General features: G+C 50.8%; 2 protein-coding genes across 2 annotated transcripts in view; both read left to right on the plus strand.

The window, feature by feature from the left end:
• The window catches only part of LOC144246546 (uncharacterized), a 972872-nt gene that overhangs the window by 938201 nt on the left and 18798 nt on the right, over positions 1–15873 (plus strand). The window lies entirely within an intron of this gene.
• Positions 8985–9917, plus strand: LOC144246404 (olfactory receptor 14J1-like). The gene has a single exon (XM_077783802.1). The coding sequence runs from the start codon at positions 8985–8987 to the stop codon at positions 9915–9917; it is 933 nt and encodes a 310-aa protein (XP_077639928.1).

The raw sequence follows: 15873 nt of genomic DNA on the forward strand, positions 1-15873 counted from the left end.
CACTTGGAAATCTTCTTCCTTAAGAGAACCCCAAACTGGCTCAAATCAGCTGCACAAGCCCTGGGGATTTGCAGACAATTGAATGAAGGCAAAGCAGCCCTGAGGGCTTTCTGTATTTTACTGATCCCCATGGTGGATTTGAGCCCCCGTCCAGGACCCTCAAGCACTGAGAGAAGGCTGAAGAAGCTGCTCAAGGAGTCAGAAGCAAAATTCCAAGTCCCTTGGAGCATCACTGGGCCCCACTGAGGACAGGGACTGCCAAAGGCTCTCAGGGACTGGTGAGAGCAGATCCTTGAGGCCAGGATTGCAGGGAGCCCAAGGCTCAGAGCAGGGAACTGCAATGCTGAGCAAGGCCTGGGCTGGCTGGGGGAAGCAGAAAGACCAAGCCCTGAGCCCAGCCTGGCACAGCAGGGCCTGTCCCTCACGGGTGGCTCGGGGCTGTTTGTGTGGCAGGGGGATGTGAGGGGCAGCAAGGACAAATGTCACAATCCTGTGTGACCCTGCAGATCCTCATGGAACCAAGGGGCCAGGGTGACACTGTGGGGCCTCATGGACACAAGAGGCCGTTGTGAGTCTGCAGGGCTGTAAAACCCCAGAACACTGAAATGCTGGGGGTCACCAAAGGTTCCTTTACTTTAGTTTGGTACACAGGAGAAACTGATTTATTAAAAAAATAAGGATGTTGATCTAGTACCGATATCCAACTGTGACAGACAAAAACTAACAGTATAAAGTTAGAAAGTGTATGTTTATTTGACGCCGGGCAGTATGCGGGATAGCTCCCAAATACACACCACAGCTTCCAAGTGATTACAGAGTCCTTTTATCTATACAAGTATTGAATACACAAAATACAAATACATATTCATAATTTTGGTACATCCCATTCCCCACTTCGTATGCTAATCACTCCAAAAGCTATTAAGCATGTGTAGTTTGTTCCTTGAAATGGGTCGGTGGTCCCTTTCATGGGGAGGGGTCCCAAAATGAGGAAGTAAATGAAGTCTTCCTTGTTGTGACCTTTCTACCTTTTTAATGCAAATATGACAAATTAACTCTTGCGAAAACTCCCATTCCTTGTCTTCAATTGGTTTCAGAACAGAGGAGCCCCACAACTGTCTTATGTTCCTAAAACCTATTTGTCAGTTTCTATATTCTTCATTATAAATCCATCTAATTAAACATTGTGCTGACAAGCAATCAATTAATAGTTAACTACTAACTCTTAACTTCATCAAGGCCTACTCATTTATTTTAATTAACTCTAGTATGGCTTATCTCTAACTAAAGTCTTAGCTCCTCTAAAATCTCTAAATTCCTTAAAATTTACATTTCAAAACACCAACCAGATATTCTCATCATGGCCAGATGTAAAGAATATTCTTGGTGGGAAGAGACCCACCAGGATTGTCAAGTCCACCTCTTAAGTGAATGGCCCACACAGGGAATGAAACCACATCTTCTGTGATACCAGCACTGTGCTCTAACCAACAGAGCTAAGAGGTCAAAATGACACAAAAATTTACTGGCAAAATATAGACAATCAAAGAGCTTGAGCAAAGGGTTTCATACAACATCCACTTCAACATAAAACTCTTATCATAGCATTAACTTGGTTAAGTTACTCCACTTTACCTAAAAACCTTTAACCCTTAAGATACTAATTTATCCAAAAATGTTCCAGCTAAAGAGAATTAGAAGGAGAAGAAACAGAAAACATCAGAAAGGCAGAAGATCTATAGAAAGACACTCACACAGGCACCAATTGCTGGGGTTTCAGTGTCACTAACAGAGGAACCCCAGGATAAGGCAGGATCCAGACCATGGGCTGGCCTCGTGCTCCGGCTTTTAACCCCCTGGGCCTCCATGGGCCCGCCCCTGGGGTGGGACTGCCAGGTGATTGCCCAATCAGAGTCAGGGGAGGCACCAGCTGCTGGTGTGTGATTGGTTAACAGCTCAGCCAATCAGCACCGCCCCTGCTGTGTGATTGACAGCTCTGCCAGGCCAGGCTGGGGGCGGGGCTCTGTCCCACCACAAACCAAGGCCTGACCCGGCCCCGGCCCCACACGGGCATTCCGAGCATCCCAAGGTGTCTCGGGACATGGATCTCATCCAGCCTCTGACAGCGACCACAGGGACACTGGGGAACCTCATGGAACCAAGGGGCCATTGTGACACTGTGCTGCCTCATGGAATCAAGGAGACCATTGTGAACTCAGAGACCCCAAGGAACCAAGGGTCCATGGTGACCTTGTGCAGCTGCAGTGTCACAGAGGAGCCGTTGTGACACAGCGAGGGCACATGGAGCCGAGGGGCCATTGTGACACATCAGGGCTCTGTGGAACCACGAAGCCATTGTGACATTCCAAGGCCTCATGGAAGCACAGGGCCATTGTGACACTGCAGAAGCAAGGGGAACATTGTGACACTCCAGGGCTTCATGGAACCAAGGAGACCATTGTGACACTGTGGGGTCCCACAGAACCAAGGGAACATGGAACGGGTCTGGCTGGCTGGGCCTCCTGGGGACCACCTGACAGGTCTGGCTGACCTTGGCATGTCAAGGGGTGGTTCTCATCTGCCCCTGAAGCACTGGGTCTCTGGACTTTCCTTTCTATGGGAGAGAACTGTCCTGCTCTTCCAGGGACCCAGGGCCAAAACCAGGATTCCTTCTCCAAATTTTCTTATATTGCAAGGATTGTTTTTAGATGAAATCTGCCAGGAGAGACAGGTCTGGCTGCCTTGGCCACCTGGGGACCATCTCTCATCTGCCTTTGAAACTCTTGGACCATGTGCTTTTCTTTCTTATGGGAAGAAATCATCCATCTCAACTATGCACCCATGGATGACATTTGGGATCTGCCTCCAGAATTTCCTATATCCAATGATAGCTCCCAGACAAAAGCTGCTAAGATAGGTCAGAGACATGTCTGGCTGGCCTTGGCTTCTGAGGCCTGGCACTCATGTGCCTCTGAAACATTCAGACTCTGTGCTTTACTTCCTCATGAAAAGAACTCTTCTTCCTGTCCAGGTGCCCACAGCCAAAATTGAGATTTGCCCTCTAAAATGCCCTGTGTCCAAGGATAGCCCCTAGATGAAAGGTGCCAAGGTATGGCTGGCTTGGCCTAATGGGGGCCACCTCTCATCATCTTCCAGGACACTTGGACTTCACACTTCTTTTTCTTATAGGAAAAAATAATTCATCCTGTCTAGGTGCCCATGGCCAAAACTGGGATTCCACGTCCAAAACTCTGTACATTCAAGGATGCTCCCAAGTGAAAGCAGCCAGGACAGAAAGGTCTGGCTGCCGTTGGTCTCTTCTGAAACACATGGGCTGCCTCTCACCTGCTTTTGAAACACTGGAGCTCTGTTCTTTCCTTCCTATGGAAAAGAACCGTCTTTCTTATCTACACAGAAATGGCCATACTTGCAGTTCCACTTCCCAAATTCCCTATATCCAAGAGTTGCTTCCAGACAAAAGCTACCAGAACAGAGAGGTCTGGCTGCCTTAGGGCTCTGGTGGCCACCTTTCATCTGCCCCTCAAACACCATTGTTCTGTACTTTTCTTCCCATGCAAAGAACAGCCCTTCTCCTCCAAGTGTTCATGTCTGAAATTGGGATTCCAACTCTAAAATTCCCTATATCCAAGGGTTCCTCCCAGACAAAATCTGACAGTACTGACAAATCTAGCTGGCCTTGGCTTCTGCTGGCTGCCCCTGCCACACTGGGGCTCGGTTCTTTCCTTCCCATAGAGATCACTGTGACACTGTGGGCACCTCATGGAACCAAGGGGATCATTGTGGCACCACTGGAGCCCATGGAACCAAGGGGCCATGGTGACACTGTGGGGCTTCATGGACCCAGAGACCATTATGACTCTGTGGGGCCTGATGGAACCATGGAGACCATTCTGACCCTTCAGGGCCTGGTGTCACCAAGGGGGCATTGTGACACCTCAGGGCCTCCTGGAAGCAAGGGACCATTGGGACACTGTGGGGCCCCATGGAACTGAGGGAACATGGAGCAGGTCTGACTGGCTTGGCCTGCCAGGGGCCACCTGACAGGTCTGGCTGATGTTGGGATGTCAAGAGCTGCCTCTCATCAGCTCCTGGAGCACTGGGGATCTGTGCATTTCTTGCTATGGAAAAGAACTCTCCATCTTTTCAGATGCCCATAGCTAATACTGACATTCTGCCTAAAACATGCCCTATATTCAAGGGCATCTCTCAGAATAAAATCTGGCAGCTCTGGCTGCCCTTGTCCTCTGGTGGTCAGGCCTCTTCTTCCCCTAAAACAGTGGGGCTCTGTTCCTTCATTCCTATGGAAAAGAACTGGTCTTCATGTTCAGGAACCATGGCCAAAATTAGAATTGGCCACCGAGTCCGGCCAGGGTCATGGAACCGTCTGCAGGCCAAGGGGAGATATTGACCCTTCCACTGCTGCCATCCTCCCTCCAGTGAGAGAAAAGGACACAGGGCAGGCACACAGAAGAGCAACATGAAGACACCAAGGTAACTGAAGGGGAAGGTGAGTCCCAGATAGGAGGGATGAGGGGATGCCTTGATCTTGGGGCTGAAATCCTCTGCTAAAGCTGTGGAGAAGGATGTCATTGATACATCAGACTCTCCTTTTCTCTATAAGGCATTGAAAAGTATGGGGAGATGACTAGTTCAGCAAAGGCCTCCATGCTAAAGTAAGCAAATGTTGCAGTAGCTGTGATCCCATGAGAAGTTTGAACAGCCAAAGAGTAGAGTGATGAGACCCTGTGCCCTCAGCATGAGAAGATCTCTGTTCCCAGAGATGATTTCAGAAAGAGATGAAGAGAACTTTTGCTCTTAAACAGCTGATCTTTAAACTAATACCCCATAAATTGACATGGCCTCTAAACACAGCTGTGGGAAAACTGTGAAAAAATGGCATGGACATAATGATTGCAGATCTTTCCAGGTAGCTGTTATTCATGGAAATGAAAAGCCATAAGATAAACGGTTTCTTGTGGAGAAGTCTCCATAACATTAAGAAGAGGAACTTCTCTCCCTAAGTGAACTGAAGAAAGACTATCCTAGACGTGGTAAACTGACTTAAAATTTGAGGTTTTGACTCTTTAAATGGTCACTAAGGAAGAAGTGGTTGCATGAAGAGGAGGAGAGCTGTTCTGAAAGTTTTGTTCTGATCTTTATTACTCTTTCTTTTAGTTATTGTTAACAAACTTTTCTTTATCCTCTTAATATTTTAGTCCACTTTGCCTTTCTCCTAATCCGATCTTAGAGCAGGAAATTCGTAAGTATATTCTAGTGAATGTACTGGTAATTAACCAGCACTGAACCAACCACACTAACTAATGCATTGACCGAGAAATCTCAAACTGGTGAACCAAAACATCTAAAGGAACTTCCTGATGAACTGCCCCAGACAAGAGAGAAATCAAGGCAGAGCCATGGTTTGTTAGAACTTGCTTGATCCTAAGGAGCCCCGTGGTGCATTTGGAGCTGAGCCCTGGAACCTCAGGGCCTGAGAGGAGATTGCACAAACCTTTCCCGGAGTCAGAGTCAGAGGAAACACCCAAAGTGTCACAAGGCATTAATGGGACCCACTGAGGTCCATACCTAACACAGGCTCCTCATGGACTCCTTGGAGGAGAGAATTGGAGGCCAGGATGGCACAAAAAACTCTCAGAGACTCAGTGTGGAAAGGAAAATCCAAAGTACCTTAAAAACCTTGAGTATCTTGAAGTATTAATGAGCCCCCTGCGTGTCAGTATAATGCTCTCAAGGGACTCATTAAAGCAGATAATTGGAGGTCATGATTGCACAAACCTCTCACAGAGTCTGTATCAAAAGGGAATCACGAAATACCTTAAAATAACTGAAGTACCTTGAAGAATTAATGAGTCCCACTGAGTGTTGTTCCTGACAAAGCCTCTCCAGGGACTAATTACAGCAGAATATTGGAGGCCATAATTGCAGAAAGCTCTCAGTAACTCCAAGTCAAAAGCAAAAGCCAAAGTCCTTTGAAAAACTTGCAGTCCCTGGGAGCATGAAGGAGCCCCCAGGGCCATTCCTGACCAAGACTCCCCAGGGACTCCTTCCAGGAGATCCTTGACCCCACTGGGATGTGGGCATTGGGGGGGATGCTGAAGGCAGGACCAGGGGCTGACAGTGCCCAGCCTGGCTGGGGCTGTGCCAGGAGGCCCCAGGGCCTCAGGACAAGGTGTCTCCTCACAGCCCTTGGTGGCACAGACCCTGCTGTGCCCCAGGGCACCAAGACTTGGCTTCTCTTTGTCCCCACCTGGCATCAGTGCCTCCAGTTCTCTGCTCTGCCTGGGGCCTGGGGACACTTTCTCAGTCGTGTCCCTCAGTGGGACCCATTAAAAGTCCAAGAAACTTTGGAGTTGGATTCTGACTTGGAGCTCTGGAGAGGTTTCTGCAGCTCCCTCTCAGGGCCTGATGTTCAGGGCTGAGCACAAAGCCCCAGAGGGTCATTAAAGTCCTTGTGCTGTGTCTGTGCTGCTGAGCTGTGCTGGGCTCCTGGCACAGAGGGTGATCCTGGCAACCAAGCAGAGCTTCAAAAGCACATTTCTCTTGCTGAGCAGCTCTTCTCCCAGCCCAGCAGGGCTGGGGCACTGCCTGCAGCCAGCCCAGGCACAGCACAGAGGCACAGAGAGCTTCAATCAGTCAGGGCTGGGAAGGGGCTGAGAAGTGCCTGGGGCAGAATCACTGCCAGCCCTTGGCACAGGAACCTCTGGCTGCAGGACAATGCAGCTGCAGCTCCTGGAGAGATCTCCTAAAGCTGGAACATGCCAATGCCCACAGACCCTGTGAGTGCATTCTCTGCTCATCTCCTGTGCAGAGCAGCCAGGGGTGCCCAGGGCTGTCCTGCAGAGCAGGGTCCTGCAGCCCAGGGCGCTGTGCTGGGCCAGGGACTCTGCTGCCTGCCAGGGACAGCTCTCAGCCGGCCCTGGAGCTGCTCCCAGCGCTGGCCAGGAGCTGTGGGGGGAAGGAGCCACCCTAAGCAGGGCAGGTGCTGCTGCTGAGAGGGGCTGGCTGGGGCAGGGCTGCTCCCAGCTCCAGACCAGCCTGGAGACAGCTCCGGAGGACACTTCCCAAAGAAGGTAAGCCTGGGATTGCTGTAAAGGTCAGGAGCTTTCCTGAGAGTGTTTTCAATTTTCTGCTTGGAGCAGGGTGGGAAATTTGGGATGATGACAAAAATATTTTTGCTTTTCATATATTTTTCATATATTCATAGTTCTGTAAATTACTGTTATTTAGTTATAAAATTATAATCCTTACCTAACTCTATTAGACTCTTAATTAACTCTATTTAACTACTATTCTATACTTAATGTAATTATAGTCCTTAATTAACTCTAGTACCTTTCCTTATCTTGTCTTAGATTTTAGAACTATAACCTGTCTAAATACATTTTTAAAGTGCTACATAGTCTTTTTATCAGGGAAAGAACCCACAAGAATATTTTGGCTTTTGAATGTGAGCAGTGATAACAAAAACTGGGACAAAAAAGGCTTTGGACTTACTCCAGTGGGTTGAGCCAGGGGTGTGTAACTGGGTACTGAATCTGCCATTGGATGTTCCTGTTAAATATCCTAAATAATCAACCTTAATAAATTATTGAAATCAGGGGCTGGGTGTGCCCCATTCCAACAGGGACACTTGGAAGCTTCCAATAAAAGTCTGGTTCTTACTTTACTCCTCTAACACTGTTGCAAGGGATTTTTTTCTCTTTTGATTATAGACAACAGGGGGATGAGAGAAGCAGAACAGGAATTGTAATCCCAGAATCACAGAACATTCTGAGTTGAAAGGGACACACAGGATCATCAAAGGAATGTTTGAACATTTGCAGAGACTCCAGAACTGTGACTTTGGGTGGTCAGTCTCTCTGCTGGGAGCCTCCCAAAGGGCCTTCAGCCACTCCTCAGCCCTGGGCAGCAGCAGCATCACCTCTGCAGGGCCCAGCAGGGCTCTCCTGAGCTGCCCTTGCCCAGCTGCACACAGAGCCTGCCCCAGCCAGGGCCCTGCACACAGGCAGGTTTCTGTAGGGCCGGGCCGAGGGCACACAGGGTGGGATGGGCTCTGTGAGCGCTGGCAGGGACAAGGCACCTCTCAGGAAGGGATGTCCAGGCCCAGGGAGATGCTCAGGGAAGCAGAGGGGGCTGAGCAGGGCAGAGCTGGGGCAGGAGGGCACTGTTGGTGTGTGGGAGGTGCCAGGCACAGCTGGGCACGGGAACACTGTCCTGAGTGCCCGGCTGTCTCTGCCCTGCCCTCTCAGGCACAGCCCCACAACATCTTCTCTTATTTCTGCACTCCCCATGTATTGTTACTGTTATCTGGGCTCTCAGGGAGGCTCTGGCATTCGCAGCAGCTGAGTCAGACACTGCCCTTGCCATTCCTGCCACGCAGGGGTGTCCATGGGAATGGGGTGTCCAAGCTTCCCTGGGACCTCTGGGGCTGAGGATAAAGCAGTCCATGGGAAAGGGGAATGAGCTGAGCCCCTCCCTGAGATCCCATCATGGGCACAGCCAGGGATCTCCTTCCTGTGCCCTTTCCAGCTCTGAGCTGCCCTCCTGGGTGCAGATCTGTACCAGAGCCTCTGGGAGTTCCCTGAATGTCCCGCAGGGAAGTGCAGAGCTGCCACAGGTGAGGAAATGCTGCTGGGTTGGCCAAGGGAGCCGTGAGTGTCCTTGGCACAAGGGGGTGCTGAGACCTTGCCCAGAGACCTTTGGAGAGGGTGAGACACTCAGGGATCCCTCTGCTCTGGGCAGGGTATGCTTTATCCCAGTGTGATCTGGAAGTGAGATTGTGCTTTGATTGCAACCAAAGGTTTTCCCAGAGCAGGAACAAGGGTGGGTGAGTCCCAGCAGGACAGGCTACAGGGAATGGCCCAGGTCTGGCTCCAAGCAGCCTCTCCTGACTTGTCCCTGTCCTTTCTCCATGAACAGGTGCCCATGTGCAGCCACAGTAAATGTCCAACAGCAGCTCCATCAGCCACTTCCTCCTGCTGGCACTGGCAGACATGCGGCAGCTGCAGCTCCTGCACTTCTGCCTCTTCCTGGGCATCTCCCTGGCTGCCCTCCTGGGCAACGGCCTCATCATCAGCGCCGTAGCCTGCGGCCACCACCTGCACACGCCCATGTTCTTCTTCCTGCTCAACCTGGCCCTCAGCGACCTGGGCTCCATCTGCACCACTGTCCCCAAAGCCATGCACAATTCCCTCTGGGACACCTGGAACATCTCCTACGCAGGATGTGCTGCACAAGTTTTTTTCTTTCTGTTCTTCCTCTCAGCAGAGTTCTATCTCCTGACCATCATGTGCTACGACCGCTACGTGTCCATCTGCAAACCCCTGCACTACGGGACCCTCCTGGGCAGCAGAGCTTGTGCCCACATGGCAGCAGCTGCCTGGGCCAGTGCCTTTCTCAGTGCTGTGCTACACACAGCCAATACATTTTCCCTGCCTCTGTGCCATGGCAATGTCCTGGGCCAGTTCTTCTGTGAAATCCCACAGATCCTCAAGCTCTCCTGCTCCAAGTTTTATCTCAGGGAACTTGGGCTTCTTGTGGCTACTGGTAGTTTGTCATTGTGTTGTTCTGTGTTCATTATTTTCTCCTATGTGCAGATCTTCAGGGCTGTGCTGAGGATCCCCTCTGAGCAGGGACGGCACAAAGCCTTTTCCACCTGCCTCCCTCACCTGGCCGTGGTCTCTCTGTTTGTCAGCACTGGTGTATTTGCCTACCTGAAGCCTCCCTCAAAGTCCTCCCCATCCCTGGATCTGTCCCTGTCAGTTCTGTACTCGGTGGTGCCTCCAGCCCTGAACCCCCTCCTCTACAGCCTGAGGAACCAGGAGCTCAAGACTGCAGTGAGGAGACTGATGACTGGATGGTTTCAGAAACATTAAATAGCTGGCCAATTTCTGCAAATCACTTGTAATAAAAGTAATCTTTGATACAAATTGTTGGTTTCATTATAGAGGTGCTTTTTTACTTTGTTTTAGGTTTTTCAGATTGCCCACAAAAAAGTATCATTGTTTGTGCCATTTCTCATTTTGTTTACCTCCACCTTCCCTGTGCCCGCAAACTGTGTCAATGAGGGGTTGAACTCTTGGTGGATTTAAGGAACTAAATTATCTCCCAGCAGAGTTTTCTGCAGAGATGCCCTTTTGCTGCATTCTCTGGAGCTGCAGCAGCAATGTCTGTGTGTAGAGCTGGGGCAGATCAGTGCTGGCACAGCAGCTCTGCTCCTGCTGGCCACACCATTCCTGATCCAGGCCAGGAGCCATTGGCCTTCTTGGCCACCTGGGCACACTGCTGGCACATGTCCAGCCTGCTGTCCATCAGTCCCTGCAGGTCCCTTTCTGCCTGGCTGCTGTCCAGCCACTCTGTCCCCAGCCTGTAGTGCTGCAGGGGTTGTTGTGCCCAAAGTGCAGGACCCGGAACTTGGACTTGTTAAACCTCACCTTGCTGGATTTGGGCTCTGGATCCAGCCTGTCCAGGGCCCTGTGCAGAGCCCTCCTACCCTCCAGCAGATCCACCTTGGTTTCATCTGCAAAGATGTCCTTGGTTCCAAGGGGCCCCTCAGTGTCACAATGTCCCTTTGGATTCACCAGGCCCTGCACTGTCACACTGGTCTCCTTGGTTCCATGGGGCCCCAAAATGTGACAATGGACTCCTTGGCTCCATGGGGTTCACAGTGTCACAATGTTCTCGTTGGTGCCGCAGTTTCACAGTGGCCCCTTGGTTCCATGGGGCCCCAGGGTGTCACAAAGGCCCCATGGTCACATGAGGTCCCACTGTCACAATGCTCTCTGTGCTTCCACAAGTCCCCTCAGTGTCACAATGGACTCCTTGTTTCCACGAGGCCACACAGTGTCACAAGGGCCTTCCAGATTCCCTGAGGCCCCAGAGTGTCACAGTGGCCCCTTGGTTCCACGAGGCCCCGCAGTGCCAGAAGGGCCCCTTGGTCCCACTGGGCCCTGGATTCTCCCAATGCTCTCCTTGGTTTGGCAGTGTCACAGTGGTGAAACCCCTTGGTCACACGCGGCCCCGCAGTGTCACAATGGCCTCTGTGGTTCCACCAGGACCCAGTGTCACGGGGACTCCCTGGTTCCATTTGGCCCCAGAGCACCACAATGGAGCCCTGGTTCTATGGGGCTGCACAGTGTCCTCTTAGTTCCACGAGGACCTGCAGTGTCACAATGGCCCCAGAGTGTCCCAATCATCACAGAATGACAGAATCAAATAGTCTGGAAAAGACCTTTGGGATCACCAAGTCTAACCAATGCCCTAATACGGACTTGTCACCCAGACCATGCCACTGAGTGCCACTGGAGAGGGACAGTGACTCTGCCACCTCCCCCCTGGCCTGCCCATTCCAATGCCCACTCACCCTTTCTGTGAAGAACTTCTTCCTCTTGTCCAGCCTAAACCTCCTCTGGTGCAGCTGAAGGCTGTGTCTTCTTGTCCTGCCCTCCAGCAGATCCACACTCACACCCAAGTTGGTGTCATCTGCAAATTTGGGGATGGTGGGCTCAATCCCCTCACCCAGATCATCGGTGAAGATGTCAAACAGGACTGGGCCCAACACAGATCCCTGGGGGACAGCACCAGGGACTGGACACCAGCTGGGTGCAGCACCATCCCCACCCCTCTCTGGGCCCAGCCTCCAGCCAGCTCTTCCATCTCCCAGCCAGGAGGGAACCTGCCCAAGCTGTGGGCTGCAGCTTTTCCAGGGAATGCTGTCAGAGACAGTGTCCATGGCTTTGCTGAAGTCCAGATGGACACATCCACAGCCTTTCCCACATCCACAAGTGGGTCACCTGGTTGTAAAAGGAGATCAGGTTGCTCAGGCAGGACCTGCCCCTCTTAAATCCATGCTGGCTGGCTCTGACCCCTCGGCCATCCTGTGGGTGCCCTGTGGTGGCTCTCAAGGTGATCTGTTCCATAACCTTGCCGGGCACCGAGGTCAGGCTGACAGGCCTGGAGCTCCCCAGATCCTCCTTCCAGCCCTTCTTGGGGATGGGCTCACACTGGCACCTCCAGTGCTCTGGGACCTCCCTGGTGAGCCAGGACTGATGGTAAATGATAGGGAGCAGCTTGGGGAGCTCATCCACCAGGTCCCTCATCCCCCTAGGATGGATCCCATCTGATCCCATGCACCTTTGAGCATCTGTGTGGCTCAGCAGGTCAGCAGCTGCTTCCTCCTGGATTACAGGGGTCTGTCTTTCTCCTTGTGTCCCTCTTCCAGCTCAGGAGAACTCTTGTCCTGAGGCCAACCTGTCCATATGTCGAAAATCGAGACAAAGAAGATGTTAAGTAGCCTGGCCCTTTCCTTATCTTTAGTTACTATGTTCTGCACTGCTTCCAATAAAGAGTAGAGGTTCTCCTTCTCCCTCCTTTTGCTATTCATGTTTTTATAAAAACAGTTTTTATTCTTTTTACAGAAGCTACCTGGTTAATTTCCAACTAAGCTTTCAGCTCTCTCCTTTTCTTTCTTCATAACCTAACAACATCCTTAAACACTTCATGCATTGCCAGTCCTTTTTTCCCCTGAGTTCCCACAAAAGCTCCATGGGCAGCCAGGCCAGTCATTTTCCTCAACAGCTCATCTTTTGCCACACTGGGACAAGTTGCTCCTTCCCCCTTAAGATTACTTTCTGGAAATGTGTCCATCCTTACTGGACCCCTTGGTTTTTAAGGGCTGTTTCCCTTAAAAAATCAGTACCTGATTCGAGACTCCCTAAAACAGCATCCTAAACAGGCCAAAGTCTGCCCTTCCTAATTCCAGTGTGGAAGTTTTGTTGCTGCCCCTCCTTCTTTCACAGATCATTGAAAACTTGATTATTTCATGGTCACTGTGCCACAGGCAGCCTCTGACCCCCACATCTGCCACCAGCCCTTCTCTGTTTGTGAACAGCAGGAGACAGAGCTTTCCTTGGGAGTGGGAGTGTTACCAAAAATTCAGTAAAATAGAAAACTGCTTAACACCAGTGCAGCATTAAGAAGCAGCATTCTTTATTCAGCCGGATGCATAGGGGATAGCTCCTCCCAAAGCCGAGCATGCTGAGTACAGGAAAGTTTCTGTTTCATATTCTGTATTTTGCACACATATTCATGTATTGTGCTGGACTAAACACACATGTGATAATCATTTCCCCAAAAGAATTAACATATTTCCCCTACCCTTTTGCATGCCTTTCTCTGTCCTGGGGGTCTCTCTGGTGGTCCCTGGTGGTTGTGGACCCCAATGTTCCCGTGGGCTTGGCTGAGCTGGCAGGACACTGAGGCTGGTGAACTTCCAGTTCCCCTTCTCACCCAATGGTCATTGTGTGGTTTTCATAGGCCCTGGGTTTTGGAGAAGAAGCTCCAGGTGTCAGCTCACCTCGTGGAGACAATTTATCATCTGATAACAAGAGGTCACAGAGTGGGCTGTGACATCACAGAGTGGGTTATGTGAGGTCATCAAGCAGTGATGGCACCATAGACTGTCCCTGTAACATCAGAGCTGGCTGTGACATCATAGGGCAGAGGTCTGACATCACAGAGCGGACTATGACATCACAGAGTTGTCTGTGACATCAGAGACCAGCTGTGTGACATTACAGAATGGGCTGTGACAACACAGACCAGACTGTGACATCCCAGAGGGGCTGTGTGACATCCCAGCAGGGCTCTGTGAGGTCACTGGGTTGGTCACTCTGTCCCAGCTCCCCCTCACAGTTTCTCCCAACAAGTCCAATGCTGTTCATGCCCAGCAGGGTCCCTGTCCCCTGGTATCCCCCCGGTCCCCCTGGAGCCACAGCCTCCACCAAAGGATGTTCCACAGGATCCACCCCTGAGCCTGACAAGGGGAAAAGGGGCCAGGGCTGTGTGACCAGGACATCAAGGACGTGGATTATCCAGGTCCCTGTGGCCTGGGTTGGGTTCCCCAGGGCAGGAAAGATGTCTGGCAGCTGGAGCAGGGTTAGGGAAGGGCCTCCAAGGTGGGGCTGGAGCCCTTGGGCTGTGAGAAGAGGCTGAGGGAGCTGGGCTTGTCCAGCCTGGAGCAGGCAAGGCTGAGGGGCTCCTCATCCCAGCCTGGCAGTGCCAGCGAGGAGGGGATGGAGAACACAGAGCCAGGCTGTTCACCAGGGGGCCTGGTGGGAGACAAAAGCCAATGGGTGGAAGGGGAAAGAGGGGAGATCAGCCAGGGCAGGAGGAGATGAAATCAGTCAGGCTGGTTTCAGCATTTCCTCAGCACCAAAAGCAGCCTGACCTCCCTTCTCCATCCAACACTGACAGCCTTACAAATCAGGAATTGTTTGAGATGTTTCCCCCCACTCCAGGATGAGCATCCTGATGCAACAACTTAACTGTGTTTATATCTATCAGAGAACCACGTTTGTCTAAAATCAGTTTTAGTGTGGAAATCACTTGTGGATGGTGGACTCATAAGACACTGCTGGGATGTTGCACATAGCTCAGGGAGGAGCGTGATTGTTATTAAATTGTGTCCTGTTCAAGTATGGTCTGTTGGCCATGAAGAGAAACCTTTCTGTGCCTCTGAGTCTCACCAGTTCCTGACCCCCACAGGACACAAACCTGATGAGTTGTGGTTCCCACTCCAGTGGTGGCACATGGAGCTCCCTCCATCACCAGAGCAGATCTCCCTTGTCCCAGAAAGTCCCTGGCAATGCAGGGATGAAGGAAACAGGACAGGCTGTGGGGATCAGGGGCAGGGCAGACCCAGGGAGAAGAATGACTTTTGCATTTGATGGAGCTGTGCCTTCCCTTGGCTTTGTTGGCTGGCAATAAATGAACATCCCTCTGTGTCTGGGGCAGCTCCTTCTCCAAGGAAAGCAGGTGGGAGTTGGAGCCCAGGAGCTGAAACCTGCAGGTGCAGCCTGGGCTGGAGGCAACTCAGATTTGCACAAGGCTGCTCTGAGTGCCAGGGTTTGGATGGGGGAAATGGTGGGGTGGGGGTAGGGACAGAGTCTGATGGATTGTCAGCCAGAAAGGGTCTTGATTTTCCTATCTATTCAAACTGCAGGAGGAGGTACTTGGATTCAGTGTCAATTGGAGATTGCACGTATCAATGTATTAACTGGGAAAAAAAGCAAAACAGGAGCTAAAAAAACTTTTCTCACTGTTTCTGTATATATAATGCATTCACTTACAATATACTACGGAGATCTGTCTGAGATTTGAAAACTTAAATTGAATTATTCCCAGATGTTTGGCTTGTTAAGGTGTTCTGAATGTTAATGAGCCCTGGGGCACTGAATTCCTGCACTGAAGAGCTGAAGGCTGAAGAAGCCTCTGGAGCAGTAAAATTCAGCAGCAGCCTCCAAGTTGCTGAGGATGTCAGCAGCCCCCACTGAGGCCATCCCTGCCCAGAGGCCCTGGGGGAATGGGCAGACAAGGAGAGCATCCCTGGGTTTGGGGCAGCAGAACTCAGAGGCACCAGCGGCTCCAGCTGGGAAATGGAGTGTGGGATGGGGCTGTGAAAGCCCTGCCTGGGCTGTGCCAAGCAGGACACACAAGCCCTGACCCCCATACACTAAAAAACTCTATCTGGAGAAGACATTTAAAAGGATTGACAATAATTTGTGTACCCTGAGTTTGATGCACTGGAGAAATACCAACAAGAGATTCTCAGGAGCTCTAAACAACCAAATAGCCTTTACTGGGAACTTTAGAAAGCCAGAGAAACTTTGGCAAACATTTTAATACAGCATTCAATCAACAAAAAACACTTCTCAAAGCATTACATTGGCCCATTGAACTTCACAAACACTAAGCTTGTTCAATTTTAAGTTAATCAAAATTTGCAAGAGTACAGAAATAGAAGAGGTAGATACAGAAAGAGAGAAAAATAAA

Source organism: Lonchura striata, chromosome 6 (genome assembly GCF_046129695.1).
Source record: "Lonchura striata isolate bLonStr1 chromosome 6, bLonStr1.mat, whole genome shotgun sequence".
Taxonomy (NCBI): domain Eukaryota; kingdom Metazoa; phylum Chordata; class Aves; order Passeriformes; family Estrildidae; genus Lonchura; species Lonchura striata.